General features: G+C 41.1%; 1 protein-coding gene across 5 annotated transcripts in view; it reads right to left on the minus strand.

Annotated features, from left to right (window-relative positions):
- Positions 1–3,160, minus strand: part of DMXL1 (Dmx like 1) — an 84,042-nt gene extending 80,882 nt beyond the window's left edge. For all 5 annotated transcript variants that reach the window (XM_074166325.1, XM_074166326.1, XM_074166324.1 and 2 more), the window contains exon 1: positions 3,074–3,160. In XM_074166325.1, coding sequence (XP_074022426.1) covers positions 3,074–3,160 — 87 coding nt within the window. The remainder of the gene's footprint in view (positions 1–3,073) is intronic.
- Between the last annotated feature and the right edge of the window lie 20,283 nt (positions 3,161–23,443).

Genomic DNA, 23,443 nt, shown 5'->3' on the forward strand with positions numbered 1-23,443 from the left:
TCACAGTTTTGTCAATCATACAGAGCAAGTCTCAAGTCCAGGCTGAGCTTAATCACACCCAGAGAGGAAACATGTCCAGAAAAGATTCTGGTTGCATTGAAACAAACCATACAATTTATCTTTCTCTCCCAAAATTTTTACCCCTACAAACAACTGCTCTTTTATGACTTCCATTACCAGTCTTGGGACTTGTGCTTGTAATGGTGCTATTGCTCACAGTGATATTTTTTTTTTTCCCCTCTTCTGATACTTGGGAAAAAACAAAAGGAGAAAAATATTACAGAAGTAGAACTGAATAAGCAAAAATGCAAAAAAGCCAACCAATCACAAAAATGGTATCAATGCTGGTTACCCAATAACTTAAAATACAACTTCAGTACTAACTAGTACAGCAGTATCCTATGTGATGACCTCCATGAATTCATTAAACAAATAATTTTTTACTAAATATTTCAGATCTGAAAACAACAAAAGAAAGTAAAAGATACATCCTATCGTGGACAAGTACATGAAAAAGAATTAGATTTCAGTAGAAGCACAATGAGAGTAAACAGCTGGAATTCCGACATCTGATTCTCATTCATTTACTGTACCACACATTATTACTGCCTGCTCTCAGTGGATAAACAACAGGCATGCTTCTTATGATAGCTCGATGCTTATGAGTCTTTTTCTATATATAAATAAGAGACGTGCCAAAAACTCTTTATCAGTGTTCTCTCCAAGGAAGCTCATGCTCCACTTCACATCCTAGAAAAAGAAGGCCTGAACAACTAACGTGCATGCGATTAGGACAGCTATCTCAAATACCACCTGAAAACAGAACTGTACATATTGAAAAAGGTGCATACAATTCAGTGGGTACAGGCACTTTTCAACTAGTTTCACTTCCAATATTTCAGAGTTTAGCAGAAGAATCTGTTATTTTTACCTTAGAACTGTAATATTTTAAAACTTTTCACTGGAAGTATTCAGTAACAGCATATCAGACAATGTTCTGAACAACGCCATATCCAAAATAATCAAGATATTACAGACCAAGTTCTCTTGTCAGACAAAGGTAACTCATCCCACCCGCACAGTACATAACCCTGAAATGTCAACTCCTATATAGAAGTTCTTAGCCATGAAAACTGGAAACATAGAAGTTTGTTGAGACATGTTTTCTTCCCATTTCTAAAATATCAGTCAACAGTATTTATACTTATTAATGCTAATATCATGATTTCAGATATCCAAAAACAACTGTCCATTTTTCTTGTTGGATTTTCTGCAGGTTAAGTCCACCATTTCTTTCCAAAAGGGAAGAAATCTGCTTGGAAGGTTTAAGAAGTGAAGCTATCTTGTGAACTTAACAAAGCACTGTATAATGACTAACAGAAAAAAAAAACAACAACAAAAAAAAAACCAACGAAACAAAAACAACAACACCACCAAAAACCCCCCACAAACCCAACAACTAAGCAAAAGCTGAAGCAGTTGAGGATATTTCTCTTAGCAGTTTTAAATCTGAGGAAAAGAAATCCATTAATAACCTTCTGGGGAAAAGCAAGATGAATGAGTCCATAGGAAACATTGTTACAGTATTTATGTCAAAATAGCTCTTGCAAATAAGAGACCATATAAAACAGTTACTGAAAACTGCACTTCCCAATCATTTCTTTCTTCCCAAAGCAAAATTCTTGCTCTTCTCATCCATTGGGGAGCTCTAAAACTTTTGATAAGTTAGGCCACAACAAGCAGAGAGCTCAAACTATTTCCCTCAAAAAAGAATGATATCAAAATGGGAAACTTATGAGAACATACTTTGAAAGCTTACTAGCATTTCTCTGTAAAAGAAACCTCCTTGTCTCTTACCAAATGGTTTTCCATCACTACCGAGTCTTCAACATTTCTGGACAGGCAAAATCAGGAAGTTTGGCACAGTTGGAACTTGAAGTCCCAGTTGCTGCTGTTTAAGAAGTCTTCCAAAATTAACTTATTTTCAGCATTTTTTTTTTTTGTAAGCAAGGACATCACTGAACAAGACTGCAGATAAACAGACTTTACAAAGCCAGCCTAGCTCTGGGGAAGCACCTTTATGGTCCTTAACTCTGAACAGTGACTGTACCTCACCCTTCCAGCACTGAGGGTAGCTGTGAATAGCCAGCTGAATTTAAGTGCGTACACCAGAGGGGACAGAAGAAAGTAAGTTTCTTAATTCTTGCATTTCTAGCTACCATTCCCCTATCAAACTCAAAACCACACCATGCTGACACTAGGGGCAGCCAGAAAAGGTAAGGTTAAAAATATTCAAACGTCGTGCACAGAGGAACTTTCCTGTGTCTTACTTTATTCCTCTTCAGCCCAAAACGGAAGGCAGTAAGGGTACATTTTGGAGGGAAAGTGGGAAGGACAGACAGGATCACAGAGGAATGTTTGCAAAACAAAAGTGAAAAGGAGGAAAACAAACACTAATAAAAGTCTTTAGCCTTTACTAAATACTGCAAATGTTTTTCCTCCACTCGAAGTATAAACATCGACAGGGAGGTCAAAAACAAGTTTAAAATCTTAACGCTAAGGCACGGTATTTCAAGATCGTCTTCAACGATGACCAGTAAGGATTTTAATTACATATCTGACCGAAGGCGAGTGCTGAAGGTCCCTTCCACAGACAGCCGCACGTCCCGCCTGACGTTTATGTAATCTTTTACCAAAGCCACCATATTCCTGCGTTGGGCAAACCAACCCCGCTGCCAGCGGCGCTTGCCCGCCTGCCTCCGCCGGCCACCGCACTCGCCCCCCGGGTCCCTTCCGTCCACTAGGAACGCTGCCCGCACCGCACCGCCCCGACCCGGCCCCCCGCACCTCGGGGCTCGGGAAGCGCCGCCGCCCCGGGAAGGTTCTGCACACACACACCCCGGGCAGGCCGCGGGCAGGTACGCCGCAGGCCTTTCGGAGAAGCCCTCCCTCGGCGCCGGGCAGGGCCGCCACCGGCCCCGCTCCAAGAGCCGGCGGCCGCCGCCGCGCCTGACGCAACCGCTTTAGGCGCCGGGAAGCCTGGCGCAGGGGCCCAGCGGCCCAGAGGACTCACCGTGAAAGGGTGGTCGTGCAGGCTCCCCACAGAGAAGCAGTTGTCCCCGGGGTTCACGGCCCCCGTCAGCACCTGGTGCAGGTTCATGACGAGGGGGTGGTCGAGTGGCGCCGCCGGCCCCTGCCGCTCGGCCGCCCCTCGTCCCGCCGGCGGCAGAGGAGGCGGCGGCGGCGGCGCCGGCACATACTGCGGGGCGGGGCGGTGCCGGGCCGGGGCTGGCGGGGCGGGGCGGGCGGGGGCGGGGCGGGGCGAGGAGGGGCGGAGCGCGGAGCGGAGGCGGAGCGCCCCCCTACGGTCGGCCTCCGCCGGCCGCCCAGCAGCCGCATCGTGCCAACTCTCGCGAGAGCAGGGCTGCGGCGGCTTCTTCCTCCTGGCGGCCGGGCCCTCCCGAGGCCCTGAGGGTCAGCGCGGCGGGCGGTGGGTTTTCAAATGGTGAATTTCACTCTCTTGTGGAAATAGCCTTGAGAAAGGCGGCCTCGGCCCGGTGGCAAAGGGGGTTGGTGTGGCTCGTTACCACAGCATACCCCTGAAATGTTATTAGTAACTAGTGTTGAAAGGCCTTATGGCTATTCTCACGGGTAAAGGGGATTCTATCCTTGAATTTATCAGGCGTGGGTTAATGAAAAGAACTTCTAATCAAGGGAGGCAAGTATTGTATCATTCTCAAAGAGGCACATTGAGCATAAGGACCATGGGGACGGTGCACATTTTGGGAAGTTGTTTAGCCAACTTGGCAGGAAAAGTGAAAATTCTTAGTGTCCTATGCTGAACTACATTATAATACTAAAAATCATGCGCATCGGTCAAGAAGACCCTTGCACAGGTGAAGACCCTTACCTTGAGCATGCGTGGTAGCTATAACTTGATGGTGTAATTGTATGTAAATTACGATTGAAATATATATAGGAGGTACTGATATTATAATGATGTTGTAAAATGTGTATAAAAATCGCGGGGAGAGTTCTGATGGGTGTGCTTGATCTGTGGAAACCACTGAGCACCCAGCCTTGCGGCCAGCTCCAAAATAAATAATCAGTGTCTCGTGCAGGTGTGTGAGATGGACTATTGCGCTTTGGGTGAGGGATCTGACTCTTCGGACAACAGCTGACCCAGGAGGGGGACTCCACACTTGTCCAGCCTGCCACTGGGGCCTCCTGCTTCGCTGGGGGGGACACGGGGGTTGGTAACCCAAGGCAAGCCCCAAGTGCAGCCCCTTCTGGCCCACATAATTTCACAAGCAGTGAAGTCGGCCACAGCCGTTCCATAGGCCATTGCAAGGGGGAGCATCTGGCGATGGCAGACACAGTTCCCTGAGACTTGGGAAACAAAGAAGACGTTTTCCTGGGACACCAGGTTAGCTGTAGGCAACTGTTTTTTCACCTTCCTCATAACATGATAAAAAAGAAAACAGGAACTATCTGGGATGGATAATGCTTTACATGCCATTTAAGAGCGGGATTAGTGGAGGCCAGTTTGGCCCCATGAGATGGGAGCGTAACCTGCAGGTTCAGATTACAGAAGGATCTTCAGATCTGTCCCACCAGGGCACCTCACCACTTAAGTAGCTCCTCACTTCAAAATGGACTGAAAGATTGAGGTGTCTCCCAATTACGAGAAAGCATGGCCATTCTCTGTGCTACACTGAAAGCACTGTATGACTTTTTATTAATATTTCTTTCCACTGTAACTAGGTTTTAGTATTCCATCAATTTCTCATAGAAACTTCAGCATTACTTGTTTTTTCCTTTGTAAATTACAGCTCGCACATCAATTTTCCTCGTTACAGCTACATTATCCTGGTATCAAATATTAGAGCCTCTTTCTGCCCACTAGCTGTTCCAAGAAATAATACAAAATCAAAATATTTTCATGATGTATAGGCATAACTTTGTGCATCACATCCCACAATATTTATAAAGTGACGCTTTGTATCTGTACATGGCAATGCCTTTTCATCCTGTGCTGCTTGTGTAAGCAAGGTCAACCTCATACCCTTTTGGGCATGGTGTCTCACACGTTATTAGTAAATATAAGCCTTGCATCCTTTGAAAAGCAGGCTGAAAAGCATCTCACCATAACACTGGTTGCTGCAATAATTCATGTAAATGCAAGAAAGATTTCTCCTATTTTCTAAAGCCTTTCTGATGTGAGAAAAATCCATCAGATTTGGCACTGTGTGTATATAGACATTCCTTCAAAGAGCCCTGTTTTTTCTCATGCTGGTTATAAACTGCTATCACCTTAATCGCTTTTCTTTTGTAAATTATTAAAAAACTTACCAAATTATCCTATCGATGAATCATGATCTTACCCATGCCAGGAGTGCTGATCACTGATAAGTGATCTTATCCTTCTGCCAGCTGCAGAACCTTTTAAAACAACTTTAATGGATTTTTAAGTTAACAGAAATTATTTTCATTAGGTTCTAAGCAAGAAATTGAATTATAACTGAAAACAGTAAGAGGCCCTTATTTGTGATTTTCAGCAAATCTACTGGGTTCAGACTGTGAACTGCCACTGCTTTGGTTACAGCCAGCTGATACTTCTTCCCACAAGGGCTGCTCTGGAATACGCTGGATAGAAATGGTCGGAGATCCTGCAGAACCATACTGGTTCTTCAGGCCTTATTGACTCCACAGGTGTAAAGCACACAGGATTTGCAGTGTGACGTGATAGCAGGGTAACAGTAGGCAGCAATCCCAGGCACCAGTCTGAGGACAGTGAAGAATTCAGGAAGAAGGGAAAACTCAGGACACCAAGTAAAAGAATGAAAGGAAGAGTTTTACTGATAACTGCTTTTTTAATCTATATCTAATTACAACACAATATGGTATGTTTACAACTGACACACCCTAACCTGCTGATATGATAAGAAAATATGGAACTTCTCATTTTCTTCCTAACTAAATTGTGACTATTCAGATTAATATGTTTGGCTCACTTCGTAACAGAAAGGACATTACCCTTTATCCTCTCCTCTGTGGATGGATTGAGAGCCTATGTAATGACATGCCAGGCACAGCCGTCCATATCCCGGCTCCCATCCCCATGGGGAGGGGGCACTACCTTCCCCTTCCCACATCTGCTGTCAGCAGTGAGCTGTAGTGCAGGGGCTCTTGCTGCTTGCTGCCAATTCCTGACGCTCCTGCTGGGCCTCTTCCACTTCTCAGCCTGGGGGATAGCAAGGGCAGCCACCAGAAATGGGACCTAGGCACATGTCCATCTCTTTGGTGCCCCTTCTCACTTCTCTTGCAACATCTGTGAATTCAGCTACAGAAAAATAAGGTACTGTACATTTTATTATAATATCAAAGTGAATGCACTGTTGGACACTGACACATTTCAAGTCTGGCCTGTGCAATTTCATACTGCAGGCATTTAAAAAAAAAGCTTAAAATGATTCAATACAATTCAAAGTATATTTATACATTGCCTTTTTGACAAAAACACATTGGTTGTGCTCAGAATTTCAAAACTTGACAGTTATTGGAAGGTTAAAAGAAATCTCAGAAAGCTAATAACCACCACAAAATTGTTTCCTGTGCTTTTTGTTCATTTTGCATATTTTTCTCATTTTCTCAGTAAACAGCTTTTCCCAAAAGCCCTTTGTTTCACCTTTCACTAAAGAACAGAAAAGGCACTGAGTTTGCCCTGCGGGATTACAAAACAATGCCACAAGCTCCTTCCCATTGTTTTGCCCCCTAACATCAGTAAATCTTCTTTCTTTGAGTCTTTCAGGACCTGTAATTCTTCTCACAAGCTGCTGACTCCTGTCATTCATAACTGCTGCTGAACATGCTCACTCAGTCCTTGCCTTTGGCTTTTTAAAGGGGCACTATAGAAAATATTCTCAATATCAGAATAGGAGAAGACAAGAAAGACTATCACTTCCCAATATTTTAACATAAAGTGACTATGGCTGTTCTGAAAGTCTCCAAGAATTTCAGCATTTTTGCATGCATAGAAGGGCTTGGAAGTGACTGATTTACTGCTTTTCGGTTATTGACCAAAGCATTACTTTTTCAATAACAAGGCCTTTGAATGCTCCAAATAGCAATATCAAGTATATACATACACATTTTTCATTAGTAAATCTTGCTTGTATTTCTGTAATAATGTCTGAGGAAAGTCCAAATGAGAGTTTTAAATTATAGTCCCACAAGTCTCTTCTAAATTCAAAATTGCCCTTCTGCAAAGCAAATCTATATTAACAATATTTTTCAGTGTAATGCAGTAGAAAATTGATGTATATTTGTAAATTATTTCACTTGCACAAGTACAATGACATACGTTGTGCTCTTTCTGTACAATAAACATCCATGAGTCACTCATTAACAGCAGTGAGCTCGCTTATGTCAATGATACACAGGCAGCTTTGAAAGAAGCTGACATTTTAAGTGGCTTGTTTAGAGTTTGTCTAAAATGCTAGAAATGCTGGAAAATGTTATTTTCTTTTCTGATTTCTTAATAATAAACTACAGGCAGGTAGCTTTTTTTTTTTCCTCTGAAATAATTTATTATGTGGAATTAATCATATTTTAACTTGCTTCTTACGAAAACAATGCACTGCAGCTGGGAACAACTGTTCCACTTCATATACTCTTCGACCTTGTCTTTGTTGCCCTTGATCTTTCTGCTGAGTCTCTTTGGTTTGTAAATACCCGTGGCAAATATCTGACCTTAGTGAGGTCAAGAGAAAATGCCCTTACTGATCTCCCCAAGATCTGGAGTTCCCCTTCTGTGCCCACACCGGGAATCACTTGAAGAAGTACTTGATTCTCTTCTTGAGCTTTTATGACTTTTAGCAGTGTAAAAAGAGTCAAACCACAGCTTGGCATCTTGGAAAAACATGAAAGGCACAAATACATAAACACTGACACTTAGTAGTATGGTCCTAAACAGTTGATCACTTGGTGAAATCTTTCTTTGCAAAAAACTTGCTTTGTTCATGTCTTCAGTACTGTTTTATAGCTGTCGCCTGCAGGTTAGAGTGGTATTTGCTTCTTTTTTTGTACTGTTTTCATTCGGTGAAAGACATTTTGTAACAGCTCATGTTGCTGTCACATCTCTTAATATTTACAGTGCAGTACATTCTCTTTCACTTCAGTGATCTGATATAACCTTTTACTTGGTGAAGGAGATATATGCTGGCTGGTATCCTTTCTTACAAGAGATTAGTAAAGATGCTTTCATTTATTCATGTTTTATTTGGCTTTTGGTAATACTTTCATTTTATAAGCTCAGAGTACCTTCAGTAGTTGTTTCCAAGGTAGAAGCTAACCATTATTAGATCCTTCGGGCTTGCAAATTAAGAGTTAACAATTAACAAGCTTTTAAAATTTCCATTTGTATTTGGAGTTTTACATTCATTTCACAGACTGAGATTAAAGCTACTTTTGAAGAAAATCATGAAAGGGCTGTCCACTCTTTCCCTGTATATTTATAAAATATTTTGTGATCACTAATAATTTAGAAAATGGAAATCAGGATTTTTTTTTTCTTTGCATTATTTACTGATCCCTGTATCAGTAAGCTCAGCTTGTGCTTATCAATTCATCTAGACCCAACGAGCCTGGTGGGAAGACCAGGTCAGGCCATTTGCTCCTACCTCCTGTTCACTGTTTCTTTATCCCTGAGCTCCAGACAGCGGTGTTTTAAAGTGGGATTTGGAAAGCTCCAGGTTTGCCCCCTGTCTGTGGAGACAGTATGAGTTTCACTCCTTCCCACCAGGGACCAGCAGGATCAGGGCCAGGCAAGGGCAGGGACAGAAGTGGGAGCCGAGGACAGCTGAGGGGGCTGAGCTGGACTTCATCTTCCAAGCGAGGGCAGCAGGGTGGCCCTGGGGAGGTTTCACATGGATCCCTCCATCATTTCTCTAGCAGGCTGCTGCCAGGCCATGAGGCTGTGCCACAGCAGGGCTGGGAGAGCCAGGTGGGCTGCTCAGCGTGTGGCTGCTGTGCAGAATACCCACTGGTGGACTCTGACGCATGGCTGAGAGTCATCTTGTGATCTAGGAATCCTGTCTTACTGCAAATGCTAAACAGTGCCAATTTCCAAACGCACCAGTCAGTTTTAAAATGTCATCAGCCTCATTGTGCACAGGGTACTTTTTATGCCACAGTGTAATAGTCAGTACCCTGGAAATGACTGAGCCAGGCTTTCTCCACCCATACAAAGATCATAGGATTACAGAAAGTTTAGAGTTGGAAGGGACCTTAAAGACCATCTAGTTCCAACCCCCCTGCCAAGGGCAGGGACACCTCCCACTAGACCAGGTTGCTCAAAGCCCCATCCAGCCTAGCCTTGAACTCTTCCAGGGATGGTGCATGCACAACATGCTAATTCAAAATAAAGTTCACCTAAGATTTGATTATTTAGTTGCACAGTCATTTAGGTTTCTTTTCTTTTTTTTTTTTTTAAATTTTTTTTTCTCTTTTTTTTTCCAATTTAAGACAGCAACCCTGTTTCTTGCCACATTCTCAGCAATCAGTGGATAAGGCCAGGATTTGGCTGCTTCCAACTCACTTGGGAGTTAGCATGATGCCCTTTTAGTTGATCTGTTCTTTCTGTAGACCTGGGAGACTCCATCTGGCATTGGAGAAGTTCTTTTGACAGCTCACCTGCTGTCACTGAACTCTGATTAGGCTGCTCATGTACAGTCTGTTACTTGAAATTCACATTAAAGGCTATTGAAATATGCATTATGCAGTATGATTTACTAGAATGTATTTGTCCTTTTTATGTAAAGCCTAAATTATTCAGTAAGTCTATTCTTCTCTCAGACCTACTGTCAATTTCAGGTTGAGTATAATACTGAATATTTATTTTTAGTTTACAATGAAATGATATGTAAATAAATATATAGACACCACATTCACTTAACGGATATTCTATTCATACTGCCAGTCTATTCTAATAAAGAATATTCAATTAATATATCTTGAACTTTCACATAAGTTTTCCATATCATATTTAAAGGGGTGACATCCTTGAGAGCTGTCCCTAACAAATTTATCTGAGGTATGATGCAATCGCTTTACTGTTCCTTCCATGTTTATATCAAAAGTTTGGATGTATCAGTTTCCAAATTTGGTATTAGCATATCTCCACAAATCTAACACATCTGAATGTTTATATTTAGGCCTTTAAAATGGCTTAAGATGCTCAAGACCTAGCATGAAAAAAAAAAAAAGTGATTTTATGCTATTTTTTCTACCTTTTACCTCTTTAAAGTTCTTTATGGTTAGGTTTTAACCTCATAGGAGAGCAGCGTGAGCTTGTTATCTGGTTGTCAGCTTGTTGACTGGGTATCAACCCATACCTACACAGATTTAAGCAGATGGCCATTGAAGTATTGGGAAAGAAAAATACAGAACACACCAGCCTGTTGTTCTCTCCTTTTGCAGCGTAATGCAGACATAAACCATTTTTCCCTCAAATGCATACAGCCCCTCTTATCTCACAGCCACTTTGTGAGGTAGTTCTCACTTTTTGTTCTTTTGCCAGCAGTTTTAGTGGTGTACAGTGAAAGCTCATGAGTTGTTTCTTTTTCTGCTTGCTACGTTTCAGTAACAGAGCCATGTTCCTCTGCTCAGGCATTCACGTATACATATGCAGGGTGCCTGACCAGTTGGGCATAGTTGCTTTTTTAGTATTAATATCACCTTGTTTATATTGGTTTTATCCCCCAAAGTAGAGAAAAGAAAGCAAGAGCAACCAAATCAAGGAGAGTTCATCTTTGTGTTACTGCAAATTGCTTCCACCATTTGATGGCATATTCATAGCTCTGTAGAAACATAAAAAACCAAAAGAGCTCAGACTAATGAAACAATAACATTTCAGCCTGGTGGTAGATTCACATTTGACTACTTGATGCTGAGTAGAAAATGGCATTGCAGTTACTGATTTTGAGTGGAACTAACCACACTTAACAAGGCTGTCTTTCTCATCACTTGATCACACATATCATCTGTTTTCCTTTAACTGCTAATAAAGCGTTTGTGTTTTTATAGGAGAGAATGGTATTGAAACATCCTCCATTTTATAAATAAAAAATGGTAAGATTTTTTACCACAGTTGTTGACAGGATCTAAAATTTACACATTAGCATTTTAAGACATATTAAAAGGTGGTGGGTTGTCCATCAGTACTACACTTCCATCTGTTTTGTAACTAAAGAATACAAGTTTTTACTAGATTTTTTTTAAAAAGAACACACAATTTCCTTGTTTAAATTTTGCTGTAACTGTAAAGTGCCACTGCGTTTTATGAAGACTGTGACTTTCCTGAAACAGCATGTGGTTTTGTGATGTAAACTGTTTAATCTGCCCAAGAGCGATAATGCTTTCTCGTGACTCTTCCTCCACCACATATTGTACACTCCACCTCAATGGACTGATTTTATTTACTGCTGAGTCAATATTTACCACTTTGCTACTGCCTGCAGTAGTTTTAATCCCTGTCTGAGCAACTGAATGGTACCAGGAGCTTTTTAAAACATTTAGGCCTTAATCCTGTCATATTCAATGAGTTTCTAGTGAAAGTTAAGGGTGCTCAACACCCCAAAGCGCTAGAATGTAAGTCTGATTGCAGAAACCATGTGTAACAGAGCAGCACTAAGAAATATCACATATTTTTCCATTTAAAGTATGATTCTTCTTGTGGCATAACAATATTTTCTTGTTCATTAATTTTAATATTTCATTGCAGAGACTCATCAGGAAATATTTTTGCTGTATAAACCACTTGATTTCACAGATGAGAGTTGGCACAGGCAACAGCAGGATTTTCTCTTCTATCCTAGCTCCTGTTAGCAGGTGGGATGGCAAAAGTGCATTTAAATGTAATGTGTAGGGGGAAAAAAGGGACTGTGCAGAATAACCATGGCAGAGAATTACCTCAGGTGTTTTGATAAGATAAAGTGCTATTTGATATTGCTGATAATTGCATGTCAATAGGTGTTTGGTGGAGCAGGCAGCAGCCTCACTGAAAGGGGGAAAATAAGCTGTCGCACTTACTGGGGTAGGGGCCAGAGGCAGCTTATCGGGGAATGACAGCAGGGAAGGTTTTCCTGGCATATACGGATGGTGGATGAGAAGGAATCTGGTCATGTTTTATTTGCCTGGGCCTTGGTTATTACTGTTTATTGTGTGTATTGCAACAGTTCTGTAGGACTTGACTGGGCAATGGGGAAATACTGGGCGAGGCAGGGCATGTATAAAACCTGGGAGGTGTATTTTCCACAGTGTTGTTCTACCCCTACAGAAAAAGCAGTAGGATATTTCCCATGCATATGTGAACAGAAGGGATCATCCTTTTGTACCAGAAGCACATGCCTGAGAAGGAATCAAACCTGAGAGAAAGAGAGAAATGAAATAACAGCAACCATCAAGAAGCAGATGTCCTGCTCTGCTTTGATATAACCGGAGAGACAGGGAGGGACGCTTTATCATGGAGTGTAGTGATAGGACAAGGTGTAATGGCTTCAAACTGAAAGAGAGGAGATTTAGAATAAACATGAGGAAGAAATTCTTTACTGTGAGGGTGGTGAGGCACTGGAACAGGTTGCCCAGAAAAGCTGTGGATGCCCCATCCCTGGAAGTGTTCAAGGCCAGGCTGGATGGGGCTTTGAGCAACCTGCTCTAGTGGGAGGTGTCCTTGCCCATGGCAGGGGGGTTGGAACTTGATGATCTTTAAGGTCCCTTCTAACCCAAACCATTCTATGATATGCTAAATCACTTCGTATATACAGACTCAGATCCAGGCAAGGCTGTTTCAGTCTTTTTTTCCACATTAGTTATACTTTTTGTAAGCAGTTTTCTCTGTCAGGTTTTCATACAATGATTTAAAAACACAAAATATGCTTGAACCCCACAAATATTAAAATGCTGACAAGGCAAATAAAAGACAGTTGTGCAACGCTTTATTCATAAATAAAGCGAGCTGGCATGTAAAAAAATTGTTAACAGCCGTATTGTAGAGATGATGCCCTTAAACACATTTTGGAGGAAGAGAAATAAATTTCTCTTCTGCAATTCCAGAGTTTTAATCTGTATGTTAACTGCTGAACTTCCATTGGAAAGGCCACTGTGACTCAGTGGCACTGATAAATAAAACGTAGTGCTTTGTCAATACCAAAGTCTATAAGGAATTTTTGTTTGAATTTACATTAAGCACATTTTTTTTTTCCGGGCCAGGGGTGTGTGTGGGGGGGGAAGATTGCAAAGAAATAGGTAGCAAACACAGTCACAAGGCAAAAGAGAAGCCTGATGGGCATTCTGTGTTTGCTTTTACATCTTACCTCTGTCTTCTTCTTAAATAAAAATATAAAGACCCAGCCTTGCCTCAGGAGGAGAGAGAAAGAAGATTGATAGTAATCAGATATAATCTATAATTAGGTTCTATGTTTAAACATACCAGTCTAGAGGGGAAAATAACAACAATAAATAAATAAATAATCAGCACTTAAAAGCCTAAAACTGGCAGTTCAGTCTAGGAAATTGTTTCCTGCTTTTGACTTCCACATAAGCATTAAACAGTCCTGATTACCTTTTTGTGAGTATGTCTGTGCATATGTGTACATCCACATCTGTGTGTTTTTGTGTGAGAGAGAGAGACTATGAATCATCACTAATGCATGCTACTTGGCATGTTTTCAAAATGCATAGCAATCAGCAATGATTACTTGGACTATGAGGAGATATGAATCTTCAATTATTTCATTGCTAGATGATTCAACCAAAAGCTCATCACCCTTTGGTTTACAAGATTTTTACCATTCTAAGAATTCACAGTTTTCATATTACATCAGAAATACTGTCTAACAGAAAGTGGATTTTTCTCCTTGATATAGCACTACAGTTTTTGCATTAACACCCAATGACTATCTGACAAATCAATATTTCATTAAATTTAATGTGCTATCTAATAAGCAACAGAAAATATGAGACAATAGATCAGAAACATTAAAATCACCAATTTGGTTTTGATCATAGGTGAATGAAATTTACAGTGACAACTGTAATTTTCCATTGAATGGCTGATACACATGTAATTAAAAATAACTGCCATCAGAAAAGTGCCAATGAAGTATTATATCTCGGTTTCAGTACTGCTTGCACAGTTGTACAGCTGTCATCTCCAACAACCTACAAAACTTTAAGCAAAAGAAGGCTCAAAAAATATTAACCCCCCCCTAGAACTCTTTAACAAAGCAATGTACTGATTTTACCAAAGGATATAAATATTTTTGGGGGGGCAGGGAGGGGAATGAAGTGTTCCTATTTCATATTTTGTAACTTACATGTTAATTCTAAACTGGTTTTAATTATGAAAGCTTTGAATTTATGGGGTTCCAACTGAAATGCTATCACTGCATTCTTTTTTATGAAAATACACTGCATAAAGAACAAAAATGCATTTTAGGTTTGGGAAGTAGTAATGGTTATAAGCCCACTTTGCATAATATTATATTAAAGAAATAAAATAATTTAATTGGAAGAAATTGAAAGTTTTATAAAAGAAGGAAAAATCAGCAGATTTGCTGCACAATTGTATAATGTCCACTGGTCAGATGACAGGAAGCTACATGGAAATTGAAGCACAATGCAAATCATGCACTAAATGTATCAGCTGCTAATTTTATCAGTTTTGGAGAAATCTAATGAGAAAAATATCTACAAATAATTTTGTTCTTTCCTACAGCTAGTGATCTAAGTTCCACACTTGTCCACTTGTAATTGTGGATTTAATTTACTGATTAGAAAAAGGAACTGAGAGATAGGCCTCGGAATTTCCCAAAATCTTTCATAGATACTAAATATATACCATATAAGAATATCATCTTCTTTTATGTACATCAGATAAGTGACAACCGACTTGGGGTGTTAAGTTGACGACCACTGAAGCACATAAATATTGGTGAAGCACCTTACCAGACAATATGCCTTTGAGCCCACCAACGGAGCAGGGTGAGAAGCTCACTAGTGCCCTCTAAAGATGGTATTTGTCTCCCATTTATTGCAAATATTTGGTAATAGCCCCGTTAGGAGACTATCACAAGGCACAGTGGACAGAAATAGATTAACTGAGTAAAAAGAGAAGTGTGCCCCTTCTCTTCCATTACCACTGTTAAGTGAAATATGTGAGCTCTTGGCTCCAGATGTCTGGGACACTAAATTTATTCACAGGTGCTGTTATTAAGATACGGGTTTTTTAACCATACCTTCCAGTGCTTTGCTGAGAGGCCCCAGAGCAGCAGCAGTCAGTAGCATAAACCTGCCTGTCACGTCTGCTCAGGGTCAGACACAGCTCCCTTTGTTGCTGCTTTCAATCTCCTTACAAATGGGCTGTGGGCACGGGACAAATCAGGTGATGTACAGATTGATAGAAACTAGGTTATTTTGCAGTTAGCTGTTCTCCATTAAAAGCTGCCTATACTTTTTGACCTCTACAGAAAGGAGTTTATTCAGTGTAATGCACATGCTGAGCACCTGAAGGTGGTGTAAATGCATGTTCCCAACAATTTAATTTACACCTTTCTGACTCTGCAGTGCACACATCACACCAACAAAATTTCTGTTGCACGCTAGTAAACAAGCTGTGTGGAAAACAAGATAATCTGAAGATAAACCCTTTGCAAGCTATCTATCAATTTGTCGCCTTTGCTCATATCAGCACAGGCTTTTTTAACACAGAAGCTTTTCTTAATTTTGTAGCTGAGAAGGGCACACAAAATTAACATATTACCACTATTTTCCCTTTCTCTGTCTCATAGCTTTAGGTGCCAGCACTATAACAAAGACCTTGGCTGCACACGATCACACAGATACACGATAGAAAAATCCATGTCAGACACAGCTCAAACTACAGAAAACTATAAAATGTGCAGCTTTGCATAATATCGCGCAGCCACAAGCCTCACTAATTGTAGTATTTGTGTAGTTTGGCTGTGAAGTGGCTTGTGTTCCAGTATTGCATAGACACAGTGCTGTTGCGTTTGTGATCTTTTTTACCATGTGGATGTCACCTTAGCTGGCCTGGAACATGGAGGATGTTTATTCCTTCCAGCCTATTTCCCGCTCTTCACTGAAGCGCATGCTGATTTTTCTTACTGATCTCAATGGAAAAGCACTGAGCCATCTTTTCCTATTATTTCACAGCAGTTCTCTTTACTCTGTGGGACACAGTGTTGTAGCATGGGACTTTGAATTCCTCTGTATTCCAGATCATACTTGTCAATGGAAACGATAGGGTATGATTATTTTAGTGTGTTCAGCACATTAAGGTGTGTCCCTAAATACAAGTCTATATATGCACAGAATTAATACTATGAAAAAACCATAGCTTTCTATATTACTTTTATCCTTTGGATTTTCTTTTTTCCACAAAACTTACTGCGTTCACAATACAAATATGGGGATGTTTTAAGCTTTTTAAGGAAGCAGACCCATAGTAGGCTCACAGTTCAAATGTGACTGAGCATACTACAGCAGATGGGAGAGACTCCATGGATGAAACCTGGACATGCCGCCAGGTTCCCAGCCTGCTCCAGCACTGTGTGCAGAGGCTGGAGCACCAGGGCTGGTTCAGCCTGGACAAGGGGGGCTTGGAGGCACTAAACAGCACCCATGGTGCCTACAAGGAGCTGTCAGGGAGCTGGGCTCTTTCAGAAGGGCATAGTGGACAGGTCAGGGACAGGAGAAATTCTTTACTGTGAGGATGGTGAGACACTGGAACAGGTTGCCAAGAGAAGTTGTGGATGCTCCATCCCTGGAGGTGTTCAAGTCCAGGCTGGATGGGGCTTTGAGCAACTTGGTCTAGTGGGAGGTGTCCCTGCCCATGGCAGGGGGGTTGGAACTAGATCATCTTTAAGGTCTTTTCCGACTCTAAGCATTCTATGATTCTGTGATTCTGTGAATATGGTGAAGTGTGTCTGAATCACTATTTAAAGATCTGTCCAAAAATTCTTTAGAGAATTCTCCTCCCTTCTGCAGTCTGGTGTTGCATTATTTTCAAAAGTAGCTTTTCCTAGGAATGCAGTTATCCTTCAGCTTACTGTCTGTAAAATCTCACTACTTGCCTTCTCATCCTGATTTGTTAAAAACTCCAGCAATGTTCAAGAAAAACAGTAGTGTCTATGAGTCTCCTTTCTCCTTGGATCCAGCCTGTTAAAAGTCTTGTTACCTTTTCTCCAGGATTTCACAAGCCTTCTAATTTTTTTTTTTTTCATCCCGTAAGTTCTTTTGGAGGATTCTACTGCTGCTAGTGAACAGTGGCTGGGATTCCTCAGAGGTGGAGGGCTGAACAGGGATGTTAGGATAGGCTTAATGGTATTATATTTGAATAGGAGAGTGGTGTATGTGGTCCACTGCCAGCCTTCCCAAAATTGACACAGGTGATGGAGCCTATGACAGCTCTGTGACAGCCTATTCCTTACAGCTCTCCTCATAGTGGTTTTAAGCTAATTTGAGATGGTGGTTTTTCAGACTATGTCAAACGACTAGTTCAGGGCAAAATCAAGCCTTGATCTTGGAAAGAAAATGATGTCAGTAGGCTCTTTGGGATTCGTCGTTCCTACTGATTTCAAAGCTGACTCTGATTCTCCTGAGAACATGCTCATTACTGGGGTGTCTGCCAAATACCATGAATAACCATTGTCCCTCTTACCAGACAATACTATAAAATGCAAATACACATCTTAAATTCATAGCCAGGGTGTTCCTTAAGCAGGGAGCTCTCTTATAATAACCACATATTCCCCTGCCTCCTGTGTCCTTACCCTATTTTTACTGATTTTGCTGGCCAGGCATCTACAGTGCCATGTAAAATAGCCTTTTCCTCCTTCTCTATCTTCCCCATCCCAACTATGCAGTCTCATGACTAACATCATCTATGTTATGTGCCTGAAGGAACACATTTGGTACATGGGGCAGCCCTATTTAGGTATGTAAGCACACCCCATCACTGCTTTTACCCTCCGCACAGCTTGCCGTCCTTGGAGAGACAACGTCAGGGAGAAAGAGTCCCAGCAACCTGCAAAGAAAATCCTTCTTGTGACTTGTTGGAAGGCCAGAGGGTTTTTGTAGACTGCCAGAAGGCAGGTTGAGGTTGCAGATGAAAGATAATATAGATGCCATGTACTCATCTGGGGACTGCCGTGGGAAGTATATTGCATGGACATTATTTCTACATTACATCAAGGTTTCTACTGACATAATTATTTTAGGCATTGATCTTTCCTGCTGCATTATCTATCAAGCAGACAGCAGAGCTGCAGTAACACAAAATTATCTGCACTACCACAACTATTTACTGTGCAAGGCCACTCCATGGAACTACATATTTAGGTTATTTAGCTTCATTCAAAGTGTTCCCTAGAAGTTAAAGCTCCTTGGGAAAAAAGGTTCAGTCCAGTCTAAGGAAAAGAATTTGGTTGGGGTCTAGCAAAGCATTCAGATTAGGCTATTAAAAAGGAAACTGACAGCTCAGCCAAATAGAAAGATTTCTAAAATAAATTATGTAGTTTATTTTTACTCCCTCTGATTTGCTAACTACTGGAAGAAAAAGCATGTTTTGCCAGACAGTACTTTTTATTATGTAAACAACTCTTTGTAGGGGAAATAAATCCATGAACTTCAACTTAACTTCCTTAAATGCCTGGTATCATTAATGATATTGTTGGGATGATGAAGGACTAACAAGTATATTGCCAGAGTAAACAAATGATCAGAAGCAAAGCAAAAACAGAATCACAAGACCCAAAATATTTCTGCAGAGGGTAACTAAAGGGGACATTATTACATCAGGCGTCACTGCTTATATTTTGTCTAAAAAAGATCTTAGTTGTTCATATGCACCCATTTAGCAATTCGGGCTTAACCATGAGGATAAATATAAACTAAAGTTATTGTTGTGATAGCTGCAGTGCTGTCTAAAAGTAGAAGACAGGAACAAGAAACTGTACCTAATAGCAGCAGACCGGGGACATCTACACTGTTAGATACAGAATGAGAGGAATGATCTGCCCTGTGACAGCAAGCAGGAAGCATCCAAGAAAGGTCTTGTCCAGGACCAGGTGGCATCCTGAATCATTCCTCTTAATGCACTTGCCAGGACTTGCTAGCACAGAGGAGAAAATGATCTGCTGTGCTGTATGCTTTGCTGTCTAAGGCATAGTTTTGTTCAAAATTTCTTCAGTTGGAAATATGTGTCTCATAAATACACCTTTCTTTCCATGCCAAATATTATTTTCTCCTCTCTTATTAAACAGGATGAACTTCTGGTTCCATAACTGCCTCTCTCACACTTTACTGTGGTCTGTATTCAAACTACTGTCTAGTCCTACAATAGAGTGGCAGATATCCGGATATATTACTTAATACTAGTTTAGGGTTTGGGCTATAAATCCAGGACAATTGTTCTGCATGAATACCACTTTTGAAGAAGAGAGCTCTTCTGGCTTGCTGTACGCTTTCACATCTGTCAATAATTTTCTTAAGCAGTCTAGAGACAAAACTGAGAGATCCCTGCATTTTACAGACCGATACTGTTATTTTCTTGTTCTTTACAAGAAATTTCAGCTGAATCTCCTGTGTTATTGCCGTAACCTGAGGCTTTTACTTCATTTGATGTAGACTTGTCAAGGAGACTGTGTTTACAGAACCAGGAAAACAGATCCTATGGAATGTATTGTGCATCTGTTCTGTGAAACTGCCCAAACTAAGCAGTAGCAAGATGTTGCTAAGCACATGGGCATTAGTAAAGTTGCCTTGACATTTCCCTTCTGCACTGTCATGTTTTCCAAATGACCCAAACCTCTTGGGTTTAAAGACAGAGGTACTTCTTGTTTTGGGAGGTGCATTCTTGTAGCTAAGAATAAATCACACTGGTCATGTCTGTTGGTTGCATATACCATTCTGATAGAAGGAACAGTGAACAGGCCAAATGTTATATTGTAAGACAGGTACAGTTTGGACTTCTTTCATCCTTAAAGCTTTTTGATTGTTTGCTTGTTAAGACCTTTAAAAGCAGCTACACTTAATGTGGGAGGTGGGTTAAAGCACGGGGAGTAGTTTCCACACGTGGCACCTGCCTGCTTTGACCACCTACGGTAGGGCATACCATTGACATTGGAGCAGGAAACATTAAAGAAATACTGTAATTATGATATTTGACCAGATTCCCAACACAGGTTTGTGAAATATACTCAGGTGATATTTTTGTTATGACTTTGAAATGACTTACTGAATGCAAAGCTTCTAAAGCAAATGGAAAAAGGGCTTCTGACATTCTCAAAGTGCCCCACAAAACTACAGCTGAATGGAACATTAACTTCCAGAGGTCTTTAACAAAAGCTCACAGTTAAAGATTTCAATCACTATTCCTTAACCAGGGCACTCACAATCTTTTCCCTCCCTGTGACGTGCCATCTCTGCATCAGCAGTACAAGCTGATACATTCTCCGTACGTGCTTGTCAGCTTCCCAGAGTCACAGGACATGCACCATGTAACTGGGTACTTCTGAAAACAGACACTGCCTAGTGTAGCTCTAAAGCTACAAAGCTGTGGAGCTCTCACATTGATGCTCACCTACAGTATTTTAGCAGATACCACTTCAAAGGCTATCTGTATGCTGGTTATTTTAATCTCTCCATCCCTGAGCTTCACCTGTTTCGTTTTGCACCTGCTTTTCAACTGCATTTTACAGACACCAAATGACATACAGAGCATACCAAGATTATATGACCAATTACACTTGTATCTATACAGTGCACAGCTTTTGATTTTTGAATCTGATTTTAGGCAAGGACTTTCAAATTAGCATGAAGTTCTGTTACCTCTTACTGTAATGTGCTCCAGGTCATTGGAGTCACAATCATGGACTGCAATTAAAGGTTTAGTGATTAGAATTACCTCTATTATTAGCCCAGTATCATGAGTGAGGCCATGATGCTATCAGAAGCCTTGTTACCAAACTTTCAGCTTAGCAATGAAAAGACTATGTTTGAAAATGTGTTTACATATTACAAATGCTCACTTTTTTCTTTTATAAAAGAAATGAATGGAAGTGAATGATCCGTCATGTGATGTATTTAACTTACCTCAGATATTCCATCTAAACTGTTTCAAAAAGGGAGATGACACTTGCATGTGACCTCATAAAATACCTTTATGAAATTCTGCTTGCCATAGATAAAACCAAAAGCAACTGAGAAGGCAGTTTATGTTTTTTCAAACATAAACCCAAGCAGACTCAGGAGCCTGCTTTGGCAACTGAAATAGTACTTCAATGTATTTTTCCAGATTATTACAGATCTCTTCCACATCTTTTGCAACTCACCACTAAGAGCAAAATGAAGAATCAAGTACGCAGAGATTTGCTAAATCAGGGAAACACAGCACTGTGTGTTGTGGCACGCTGGCAGGGAGCGCAGCAGGAGCAGCAGGCTGGTGGGTTTCTCCACAGCGCACCGTGGCACAGACAAGACGAATGCTGCAGCAACGGCAGAGCAACAGGAAAGGAAAAGGGATGGCTTGCAAAAGGAAGGGTGACAGAAAAATACACGAGTGAGGCTGCCACGAAGAGGTATTTTTAGCTGGCAATACTTGGGTATATTGCCATTTGCCCTTCTGGCAGATTCTGACCATAGCCTGCACGGGGCTGGCCCACACAGAGACAGTAACCAGGGGCTGAGGCCAGCCCCCGGGGGCAGCAGCACATGCCCAGGAAAGCAGCATTTTTTCCCTGGCATTTACATTTTTACTGGCCTTTTACTTTTTCACCAGCACTAGAGATCTGAATGGAAAGAGGGACTTTTTTCTCCTCCTAATTCCTCCTTCCAGCACGCTTACGGCAGCACCAACTAGCCACAGGGTAAACTGAGCTGGCCTATCTGAGAACAAACAAGAGAAAGGAACTTGCAGGATGGTTGTGTGGGCACATGATGACTTGCGTTAGCACCAGGGGAGATGGGGAGGGTGGGAAGAAAGGCACAATCATCACCTTCAGCAGCAGTGACAATTTATCTACACCTTCTAATTATTGGTTGCTTTTAGAAATATGCTGTGACTTTTAAAGTTTGCTAAATATATGTAGGCTTGAACAACATGCTTATTTGAGCTTGGTGGAAATTGGCTGGAGGCAGCCTGCGGCAGCATCGTCTAACACCTGCTACGCTGCCAGCACTCACCAGTTTGTGAGCTGGAACAAGCAAACACTATTTTATGACAACTCAATATGCACGTGTTTGTTGACAGTTCTCGTTAGGAGAAGGGATTGCTAATCCACCATTAAAAGTTACTACCTTATCAGGCACAAATGCCTGCAGAGCCATTGGCACCTGGCCACCAAACGCAGAATGCTGAAGTCCAAGTGCAGGTAGACTGCAAACAGCCATGCAGGCACAACAGAATTTATTAAATTCATTTCGAGTAGCAATCTTTCTGCCTAGTTAATAACATTTTATAGTCACAAATGCAACCAAAATGCTCAAAAGCTGCCTCTCAAGAATATCTGCTGGCATAATTGTACCTATGCCAGAGGCTTTGGGCTCTGGTAGCATACCTGTGTTAGGTAAAATGTGTTTGCAAGTGAATTATTGTCGCATAAGTATGTAGTTGCAGACCAATATTCAGCCTCCTAAGGGATTCTTTCTTCAAAATGGGACTAAACTATCTAAACCACTTAGACTAACCTGGGTGATGTGTCAAAAGCAAAGCTGCACTCTGTATCGGTACTTGTCCTGCCCCAGTACTTTCCATCTCTTTGGAAAAAACCACTGCAATTTATATAACTTCGTTGCAATTCATTCCAGTGCAGATTCCCAAAAACGTTTCAGTGTTGGAAGACTGAGTAAAGAAATATGGTTCTATTCATAATACGTACCATTGTCTACAGTATTACTTCTTCAAAATGGCAGGTAATTATCCCTAAGTGAAAGGGAGAAAGAGGAAGAATACTTCCTGGTATCAACAGCATGTGAAAACATGCACACTGACAGTTTTGTCATGTAGTAGTTACCTTGCAAAGCCACACCCTCATTATTTCACAGTACTCATTTCTGTACTTACAACTGAAAATAAGAGTGTATACACAGGAGTTAGTATGACACAGGGATGGAATAGTTATTTTGAGCTATTTCTTCACATGGAAATAGTTCTTAACAGCACTTTCTTACAGGGTGTCTCCAGGCTGTGGAGAAAATAAGAGTTTCAATGAATGAACATTAATAACCCTCAAATCCCACGACCGAGAAAGAAATGATGTTGTGGAATATATCTCTGTTCCAGCAAACACTGTAGAGGAGAGGCACTAAAGAACAACAGTCAGCTCTGCAGAAGAATTTTCGTCAGACAGAATAATGGCAGAAT

This window comes from Numenius arquata, chromosome Z (genome assembly GCF_964106895.1).
Source record: "Numenius arquata chromosome Z, bNumArq3.hap1.1, whole genome shotgun sequence".
Lineage (NCBI taxonomy): Eukaryota > Metazoa > Chordata > Aves > Charadriiformes > Scolopacidae > Numenius > Numenius arquata.